This window comes from Antechinus flavipes, chromosome 1, assembly GCF_016432865.1.
Source record: "Antechinus flavipes isolate AdamAnt ecotype Samford, QLD, Australia chromosome 1, AdamAnt_v2, whole genome shotgun sequence".
Lineage (NCBI taxonomy): Eukaryota > Metazoa > Chordata > Mammalia > Dasyuromorphia > Dasyuridae > Antechinus > Antechinus flavipes.
The window spans coordinates 178,802,359-178,813,276 of record NC_067398.1 but is presented as its reverse complement, the minus strand read 5'-3'; the positions used below and the strand labels follow the sequence as shown (position 1 = coordinate 178,813,276).

The 10,918-nt window shown below is 32.9% G+C and overlaps 1 protein-coding gene across 2 annotated transcripts in view; it reads right to left on the bottom strand.

The window, feature by feature from the left end:
• Window positions 1-771: 771 nt before the first annotated feature.
• Window positions 772-10,918, bottom strand: part of POLR3G (RNA polymerase III subunit G) — a 78,280-nt gene continuing 68,133 nt past the window's right edge. For both annotated transcript variants that reach the window (XM_051993518.1, XM_051993509.1), the window contains exons 7-8: window positions 8,870-9,016; window positions 772-4,592 (exon numbers count right to left, since the gene is read on the bottom strand). In XM_051993518.1, coding sequence (XP_051849478.1) covers window positions 4,506-4,592; window positions 8,870-9,016 — 234 coding nt within the window. In that variant the 3' untranslated portion in view covers window positions 772-4,505. The remainder of the gene's footprint in view (window positions 4,593-8,869; window positions 9,017-10,918) is intronic.

Below are 10,918 nucleotides of genomic sequence, written 5' to 3'. Positions count from 1 at the left end.
ATTTATTTTTTTTCTCTCAAAAATACATTAACCATTTCAGTGTGGATAAAATATTCAGTCATTTTGCTTTTAAGAAAATTTAATTTTTAGACAAAAACATTTAAGATTTCAATAATTTTCTTAATTTGCAAAAATGATTAAATCTTTGCCATCAGATTCCTGCACAGCAATATTTAAATTTATATCCTTTTAAAGTGATTTTTCCCTGAATGAAAACTATCTTTAAAATGACTATCGTCTTTCCATTAGAACTGACTTCATATCCTCTTAAAATAATTCACTTGAACTTGAAAATCAAGAACAATAATAGAGCATCCAAGAGTCGAGAACACTTTGCTGCCTCCTTCTCTTATATTAGTATCCTACATGAGGAGTTCATAAGAAAAATGACAACACAGAGTACTGAGTAGACTCAACCTCAAGATCAGGAAGACCATGTTTCACTTCCCATCTCTCATTACATACTATCAATTGCAAAATGGCTACTGATCCAAGTATTATGGAAGGTTTCCTTATAAGGAGAGTTCCTTATACAAATGAATTTACTGGTCCAGATTTTTTTTAAACAGGGAAAGGCAGAAGAGTAATATATTGAGGTCATTACTAAATTAATCCTTAACTATAAAGTTAACATAATCCCTATAGGGTTAAAACAAGAAGAAAGTGTGCTAGGAAAATGATATCCAGGACAAGGCTTACTTGTGCCAGGCCAGTATGTACCTGTAAGGCTTCAGTACAGCAATTAATTTGTTTAAACTGCATACATAACAGTTTTTTAGGTATCAAACAAGTTTTTATTACATAGAATCTTAAGAGTGACAGCAACAACAACAAAAAGTACATGGTGTTCTACATATCTTATCCATTCAGCAACAAGATTCTATTTACTACAGGGAAGCCAGGTACCTCAGTGGATAGAGTGTCAGACATGGAGTCTTGAAGACTCATCTTTCCTGATCGAGAAAATCAAATCTCAGACATTTCCCAGCTGTGTGAATCTGAGCAAGTCACTTAATTCTGTTGGTCTCATCTCAAATGAGCTAGAGAAGAACATAGTAAACCATTCCACAGTTTTTGCCATGAAAACCCCAAATAATGTCATGAAGGTTGTATACAACTGAAAAACAATTGAATAATAAGAACAATCTACTCACTACTCAGTGTATAAAGTAAGACATGTAATGTCAATGTAAGCCTGAACACATTTAAACCTGTCAGGGTTCTAGGCAAGTAAGACTAGTGATGGACTATAGTTTCTAAGGTAGACAGCAATAATTTTAAGGTCCCCTGACCTTAGGGTACTTCTATTCTAACAATCTATCAGTGACTCTAAATGAATGCTATTGGTCTGTCAATGACTTGTAAAAGTCGTCTGGCCTAGGAATATAATAACATTTCTTCCCTTAGATTTTAGGGAAGATATAATAGTGATCCTGAGGCCCTCTAACTTTAGAGCACTATTGTTCTGTCAATGATTCTAAAGTCTTCAGGCTTTAGGGATAGTCCAAGGTCTGTTGGTCAGTGATAACCAAATTCCTGAGACCACTCCTCAGTTCTACCTCACCATAAAATTAGCATATCAATAACAAGAAGAATTAGATGAATGTGTCTCCTTGCTACAGGTTCTAGCTAAATTAATTTGGAATTTGGCTCAGTTTCAATTGGCGGAACAATAAAGTTTATCTCTTGACATGGATATGGGTTCAAACCTGAAAATTCTTTTGAGTCACCTCATGACACCCTTCTGCAACCCCCAACCTTTTGGGTTAGAGTTGAGAAATTTTTTCACCCAACAGTTCCTTATACTAATGAAATCACAAATTATACCTAAATCATAATCTCAGAAATGGAAGGAAATTTAGAAATAATCTAGTCCAACTCAGATTTAAACAAATATCCCCAACAGACCAGCAAGTGAAAACCCAGTCTCTTCTAGAGGACGTGTAGTTGGGTCAGTCTATTCTTTGGAGACAGCCTATTTGATTTTTGGATAGCTCAAATTCAAATTACTTAACCACTCCTCAAGAAGAATAAGTCTAATGCCTCTTAAAGTGACATCCCTTCCAAGTCTTGAAGACAGCTACTATGCTTAAGTTTTCTCTAGGTTAAACATCCCCGGTTTCTTCAATCATCACACAATTTTAACTCAGGTCTTAAAAACAAGGTTTAATGACTTTACAGAAATAACCCAATTTCAAAAGCAGTCAACTGCAGCTTGCAGAAAGACTTTCCATTTACATGGGAAAAAGGGGGACTTGAATTTGAAATAATTACTTTTATTTTCCATTTCCTTAAAATCCTTTAAACTTGAAGTGATTAGCTGATAATCACCATATCTTATTAACAATGGCCATTATTTCCACATCAAAGACACTACTCAGGTAACTAGCATTTCCTGAGGAAGGAATTTCTAAATCCTCAGAAAAATGCAGGTAGACTTGTCTCTAAATTTCCTCAGTCAGAAAGAAGGGAAGATCTTAGAAAGAAAACACATTGAGTGAAAAATACATTAGAATGAAAACATATTTATGAGGAGAAAAATATAACTTTTTTCAAAGACATCATTTGACCTTTAAAAGATGACAGAAAATTAAGTGATTTTATTTCCTACAGTATTCTATTTTTATTGGTAGAGGTTATAAAATTGCAATTTTTCTTAAAAAGGTCTCTAAAAGATACTTGGTGCAATGGAATGGGAATTCTAGGGTAAAAGGATTTTAATTCAAACCCCATCTTCTTTGTTTACAGTCCCTGGGGAAATTGGGCAAAGACATTCAATTCCCTAGTACTTAGGGTCCTCATCTGCAAAATGAAGAGACTAAATTAGATAGTGCCCTCCAAATTCCTTTTCAGCTCTAGACTAGATCCTATGATTTGGGTAGAAATTTTCCTATTGAATGTGAGCTTTTGGAGAGCAGGGACCAGTTCATTTCTGCCTTAGTATGATCAGCACCTGGTACAAAGCAGGCACTTAATAAATGTTTGTTGATTGATCCCTAGGAGCTTTTTCCTATTTTACTAATATACATACTAAGACAGAAAATAGTTTAATTGAACTAACCAGTATCTCTAAGTGGATCAAATAATTCAAGTAGAAATGGAACCTGGGTCTTCAGTCCTAGAATAGTAAATGTTGTTGGGTAATAATGATAGAAATGGAGAGTGATGGATAAGGATGGGGTAAAGAAGAATAGATTCAGGGGTTTTTTTTGGTTTTTATTTTTAAAGAGAAATACCATGGTCTTTAGGAATGAAGACCTCAACTGTCAAAAGTTGTTGCTGAACTGAGACTTTAATGTTTATGAGAATTTATGAGTGGAAAAGATTTTTATAAGGCTTTTAAAAATTAGACTTGAGGTATTACTGAATCTAGTCAGAGAGATAGACTCTAAAATACCTTCTTTTATCAGTCCAGTAACACTTTTCACAGATTATTCTGAAGATGAGAAAACATTACTAAACATTACTGTCTTTAGAGGACAATAACGTCTTGAGATTCTGGAAGTTTCAAAAAAAAAAAAAAATTTCCAAAAAACGTTTTTAAAAAAAAAAGCAGAATGGGTAGCTTTTTCTGTTCTACTCAAAAAAAGGTTAAGTTTTATTTTCAAGATATCCTGAGCTTTATTCAATATCATTATGTAAACAAATAGAATTTTAATTCTATAGCTTCTATGCACTATACAGTACTCACTCTTAGAGAACCAACACCTGCAAGGGGCTTTACCTGTCCACACTAAAATGCATTATTATATATGAATTAGGCTTATGGAGTTATCCTCTCACATTCTTACATACTATAATACTAAATATTATTTCTTAAAATAACCTGATTTTTCCCCCCCAAATACAACTATTCATGGATGAGAATTATAAAATGACTATTAGCCTCAGACATCTCCTGTAATATCATGTAGAAAGCAGTTCCCTACTATCTTTGTGTCATTCAGGGTTCTTTCATTTCATCTGAGAGTGACCTTCTAATGATTGAAGATGGAATCTTAAAAAATTCAAACTTTCACTTGCTTCTTTGTACAAAATTCAATGTAGCTTTAAAACTAATTTGGAAGATGTCAAAAATACCAACAACTTTCAAGTTTCTTTGTTTTTAAAGTGCTCCATGTGCAATGTAAAATTAGTTTCCAGGATAAAGAAATCCATTTTGAAGACCAATAAATTCTTCAAGAAAACAGCAGTTAAAAACAAAAGTAGCTTGGTTCAAGTATTAATTTGTAGGCTTTAGGCACATTCAAATTAAAATAACCATAATCAGATGAATTTTGCAATTGCTGAGACAAAGGCAATTTACAGGAAAGCCCTGCAAACTAACACGTAAACTGTAACAAATATGTAAACTCAAAGTGACTTTGGAATTTTTAAGTAACAAATGTTCACAGGATAGTGAACAAGAATACCATACTTACTCATTTCTCATCAGAAATAAAAGAGGTAATAAGTTTGCTTAAGTATTCAGAGGCCATATAAGAAACAAAAATAAGTGATTATCACTAGTATGTTGCTTCGTCCATGTTGTCATCACTTTCTGCACCAAAATCATCTCCATCTTCAAAGTAAGAATTGATGTAATCATTTTCCTAAATAATGGAAAAGCAGCAATATTAAAACAATTAGAATGTTAATTTATATTAAGTTACTCTTTTAATCTGTTCCTCTACTTAGGTAAAGGGAAAAAAATACCAAATTACCAAATCAGAAACAGTATCAGCCCCAAAACCAAAGGAAAAGGGGAATGGGTAAAGACCTCACAATTTTTTTGTTTGCTTTAAAAAAAAAAAAAAAGGCTACACTGACTGCACTCACATTTTTTTTCCATTTCTTCCAAATAAAGACCATCAATTCCCATTGTTGCCTAGATAAGAGTCAGCTTCAATGAGTCTCATTTATAAAAGGAAATGTGTGTGTAGATGTCTGGGGGTGGAAGTGGGGGAATCTGGTTTTTGCCTAAATATCTTTGAAAGTCTTTTTCAGTCCTAAGATACAATGATTTTGTCAATACAAATATTGTTAGAGGCTATTTTAAGGCTCAAATCTAAAATCAAGTATTGCATCTTGTTGTATCTGATTCTTTGTGTCATGGACCGTAGCATAGCACACTTTTCTATCTCCTACTATTTCTCAATGTCTGTCCAAATTTGTTTATGAGTCATTCTATCTATCTGTCTATCTATCTATCTCATCCTCTGTTGTCACCTTTTCCTTTTGCCTTCAATATTTTCCAACATCAAGGTCTTTTCTAATGACTCCTTTTTTCTCATTACAAAGCCAAAATATTTAAGCTTCAGTATTGATTGATTTGATTTCCTTGCATACAAGATTCTCAAAAGTTTTCTCCAACACCACAATTTGAAAGCATTGATTCAGTGGCACTCAAATGATAGTCCAATTCTCACAGTCAAATACTGCTACAGAAAAAAATCATAGCTTTGACTATATAAACCTTTGTTGGCAAGGTGATGTCTCTGCTTGTTAATATGCTGTCCAGATTTGCTATAGCTTTCTTCCAAAGAGCAAGTGTTTGTTTTTTTTAACTTTATGACTACAGTTGCCCATCCAAAGTGATCCTTAAGTGCAAGTATATAAAATCTGACACTGCTTCCATTTCTTCTCCTTCTTTTTGCCAGAAAGTGATGATACTAGTTGCTAAGATCTTGTTTTTTTTTTTTTTAATGTTAAACCAGCTTTTATCCTCTTTTCTCTCAACAAGAAACTTCTTGATTCCCCTTCACTTCTGTCATCAGAGTGGTATCCTCTGAGATTGTTGATATTTCTCTGGAAAACTTTAATTCCAGTTTCTGATTCATCCAGCCTAGTATTCTACATGAAGTACTCTTCTATTCAAACAATTAAACAACCCTCCTTAGACACTGGAAATATATATCTGAAAACCACAACTCTCCACTTTAATCTAATCTAAGAGATTGTTTTATGTTTTAGCACACAGATAGTAGACACCAAGAACAGCTCACTAGATTACCTAATCAAAAGAAGAGTAGGACTCAAATACAGCACAATGAAGCCCACTGCTCAATTTCTTTTGGGTTCAGTTAGGCTTGGTTATTTGTAGATTTTCAGGAATGAGAATATCATTCAGACAAAATGCTCAGAAGATATCCCCAAGGTCAGCAGCCTTTGAGAATTGATTCATTAAATATGTTGGCAAAAATGTCTAATACATATATAATAGAGTATAATAGAAATATAATAGAAAATGAACAACTGAAAACACATAGACTAGTTCTTAACATAAACTCCCTTGAGATAACAGTATAACTCCGAGTGATTGATTCAGTTCACCCAAGAAGATATCTGGAAATATGACTTCTATTAGATTTCCTAGTCATTTTGGTCTTCTTCTGGCTTCTGAGAAAATAGTCTGGAACTTCCAAAATTAGAAAGGGAAACAAAGATTATCTGGGTTGAGAAAAATACTTCTGGGTCCCTCAGTTATATGCAGGAGTGACAAAACTAGAGGAATGAACAGTATATGTTTTGCTCACAAGTTAGGATTCCTGACAGTTTGTGTGGGAAAGAAGAAGGAGGAGATATTATCATCATATAATAGTGGGAAAATTAATCTGAAACTAATGATGAAACTGGGAATTTAGAATTCTCTGTGGATTTTCTACCAATCTAAGTTACATATTTAAAAATATCAAGAAAATATGAACAGTTCTTTTGCATATCTTTTTTCTTCTCCTTCCCTTTTATTTTCTCTACCTTTCAAGGCTCCCTACCATCAAGTTATCTAATTTTGAGAAGAAATGAAAGCCCTGGCTTTTGTTTAAGCCTTTATTCTTTGCTGGTTTCAGTCAAAAGGAAAAAAAAAAACCTTCCCACTCTGCTTTCTCCCTAAGGATATGGGTTTTTTCTGAGGAATGCCAATATTTCTACAAATTATCCACTTGATTAATTAGTCTCATTTATCCTTCAAAATAAAACACCTCTTTTGTTCTCATACATCAAGGAGATGTCACAAAATAGAGAATGTTAAGGGAAACTTCAACTGCTTCAAATTCATCAGGTCCTTGTAAGCATTTCTTCTTCCCTTCTCACCTAACATGTACCTAAGGTCCCCTATTATACTGGTAAATATGAGGGGGGGGAGGGGGAGTGAAATGCAACTATGTATGCCCACTAACTGATATAGTTCAATACTCCATTAAGGACTGATACTGAATAGTTCACCCCATGAGTGGAGAAACCTGGAATCCTGCTGTTCCTGTGTTCAGCAGGAGAGCTATTAATTTGCCTTTTAGCATTAGCTGAGCCATGACTCAATAAAAGAACAACTCTGAAAATGCAGAATTCCCCAAACTAGCCACATCCAGAAAGCAACAAAATTTCTTAAGGAAATCTCACTAGTTTTAGGCAGGACTTAAAGAATGTGCATCTAATAAAAGCTACCTTTTTAGAAACCTACCAACTTACCAAGTTAAAAGATGTATTGAAGAAAGACAGTATTCATCATCAGCAAGAAAACATGAAACATTAAGGTGACTGACCCCACTCCAAATCCTGGGGGTAACCCCAACCTGAGCTTAGCAACTTGGTTGTCCCTAATCCAAAAGGCAAGTAAGGAAAAAAATCAAAGTATCATCCCTCATTCCATGAATCTGGATAGTGTTTATAGTCATCCTGAAGATGAGGGTAGCTATAGAGATTATAAACATGAATTTGTCACATCTGAAATTTATAAAATTGGAAGTTGGAAAATTAAAAAAAACATCCAGAGAATCTATAATTCTAATGGCTGGTCAAAACCTGTGTTCAATCCAAATTGTCACTCAATCTAGCTAAATTATTAAAGGCTAAGCATAAACCTATGCACAACCAAAATCAGAATGCTAAAGAATAGACATATATAAGGTTTGCTGGAGTCTGTTTATATGAACTTAAAAGAACTAACTGTTAAATTTTTAGTATAAGTATTTACACTTTAGATATTATTTTGTTGACCGTCTAGTTAAGAAAGTGGTAAAGAAAATGTTAATAATGCAGATTAAAATTAAAAGTGTGTTGCATACAATTCCCTACCAATCTCTGCCTGGAGTGCTGGTTGTTAAAATTTACCAGCATAGCTGTGTGAGGGAGGGGATAAGCTAAGGTAATGGATAAAACTGTAGTATACCACTTATAAAAAAATAGATTTCATTTTATTATCATTCAAATACATGAAAGTCTTTGTTTTATTGAAAATATAAAGTATCTCTAACTGATTATAGGAATTCCTGTTAACTAAAGTTCCATGTCTACGGTACTTTGCTTCAGTGGAGAATTTGATCCTGTGATGAAAGGAATGGATCACAGTATATCTTCTAGAAATTCTAAAGCACTCACTCAAAATGAGGACAGAGGCAGGGACATTATATATCAATCTGTCCTCCTAACGGATTAATTCGAAGATTTTCACATTACTAGGCACAAGAGGCCTCCTAAGTAAAGTCTGAATTTATCAGATCTGTGTCAACTAATCAAATCTATGGGCTATCTCCTCTTAAACTTAACCTACTGCTAAATTCCTGATTTAAGAAACTCACATGACTGTATCAGAAAAAAAACAAATTGCTTCCTGAAACAAGAAGAGTGAGAACTGTCAAGTTACTATTATGAAACTGCTAAACAATCAAGCACTTCTTCCTGAACCTAAATTCATTAAAGGCTATAATTTCATTGTTGTGATGGTCGAATTAATTTCAATGTCCTTTTTGTCACTGGTAAAAACCAAGTTCCTGTTGACTAACTGTTTTTAAAAATCCTATATACCCATTCAATATTACTACTATCTCCAACTATGGTATTGTTCATAAAGGGGTATGCTATCATATATCATGTTATAATTTTTAAATGGTACCTCTTCCTGCTCTTCTTCATCGTACTCTTCTTGTTCATCAGCTGCTTCATCTTCTTCATCATCATCATCTTTCCTTTTCCCTTTACCTCCTTCTTTTTCCTCAGTTTCCTCATCTGATTTTTCTTCATCACCTTTCTTTTCCAAGTCCTGGTATAAGTTAGATTCATAAAATCAATTTTTAGCAACACTTTGGCCATAATCACTGCAATCTTATTTACAAGACAACACAATGATAGCAACATTTTGCCCCCCATTTTTCTTCAAAAAATTGGTATGTTTAAATTATGGATCAAAGACTTGACCTTAAACATCATGCAAGTTTTAGTGAATCAGTAATCATTTTCAGTTAGAGTTATTCATTCGAAGATCCAGCATGAGGCTATCATTTTTCTCCCTACCTACCTGGTTACTGTTTCTTAGCTTTCAATCTTTTTTAATGCATCTAGAGAGTTAATAAGGAAAAGAAGAGCTAAAACGCAAGTCAATATCAGTTACTTTCTGTGACATTTGTCTAAAATGGAAAAAGTAGTAGAAGTCAATACCCAAACTTTCACCCTAGCCATATTTTTATATCTCACTTAAAACATTATGCCAGCTTGTATTTGCAGAAATTTAATTTGGTTACATAAAGACATATCTCCAATTTAATATCTGGGGAACAAAGAAGTTTTGTCTTTATTCCTATGGTCAGTATTGATCATCTGTTCAAACCAAATCACCAGTAATGGAGTAGTGAAAAGAACACTAGGTTTGGAGTTGAAAGACTTGTTCGAATCACAGTTCTGAGATTTTTAAATAGTTCTATTATCTCTATCCCAATGGTTATTCATGATGATTTGTGAGGAACAAATAAGACAACGTGTGCAGAGGCATAAAAGCACAAGCTATTATAAATACTACTGTTCATCACTGACACCAAACCTGAAATCAATGCATACTATATTTTAATTTCTGCAAATTTTTAAAACATCAAATTAAGTAATATAATGAAATGTGTTTTATAATTATTAGTATCATTATTATTAGAATTTTAGAATTTTACTAAGAATTCCACTAAAAAAAGAATCTTCATAATAAACAAAATTCTAATTCAAATTTTATAAAAAGATGTTTCATACTATAGATTATTATTTCTATTCAATTACATTTCTATAATGTAATGTAATTACATTACAGATATTTTGTGTCTCTGGTTTTATCAGAGCTTTTAGAAAACAGAATATGTGTATGCACATGAGGCTAAATAGTAATTGGGTCATACTCTATTAATATATAAGCTTGGAGAAAGAATGGTATGGTCCAATTACTATTTAGCCTCATGTGCTTGGGACCTCAGTGCATCAACTCAAGCCTCAGCCCATTATATATATATATAATGTATATATATATATATATATATATAGGGAATATATTTGGATGGTTTTGAATCCAGAGCACATTTAAGATATATATATATATATATGTATATATGTGTGTGTGTGTGTGTGATATATATATATATATATATATATATATATATATATATATATATATATATATATATATATGTATATATGTGTGTGTGTGTGTGTATATTTAAATATTCACCCCACCAGGAAAGATTCAATGATAATGAGCTAACTGACAAAAAGGTTTTTTTAGGGACCTTCAACAGAATGTGACAGTGATTTCCTATAGACTCTTTACATTTCTCATTCTCTCTGCTTCTAGTTTTATATTCTGTAAAACAGTACTCATCAATTTCACCTACGTACTTTCAAAGATAAATGAAATGTTTATGTAGTTTTCCATTCGATAAGTGCATTAGGATGTTTCAACACATTGCAAATAAAGAAGTCTGCAGAAGTCCTATTAAAAATATCTTGAACTGTGGGGTGAAAAAGGTAGGCTACTAAGAATATACATAATTGATAGGCAAATGGTACAACGTACTGATATTCACATAATGATAAGATCACTGGAGAAAGCCCTCCAATAAAGTGAGTGAACCACCCCAGAGGATTTTTTTTTTTTTTTTTTGCAGGTCATGGACAAGAGTTGAACAAAAGG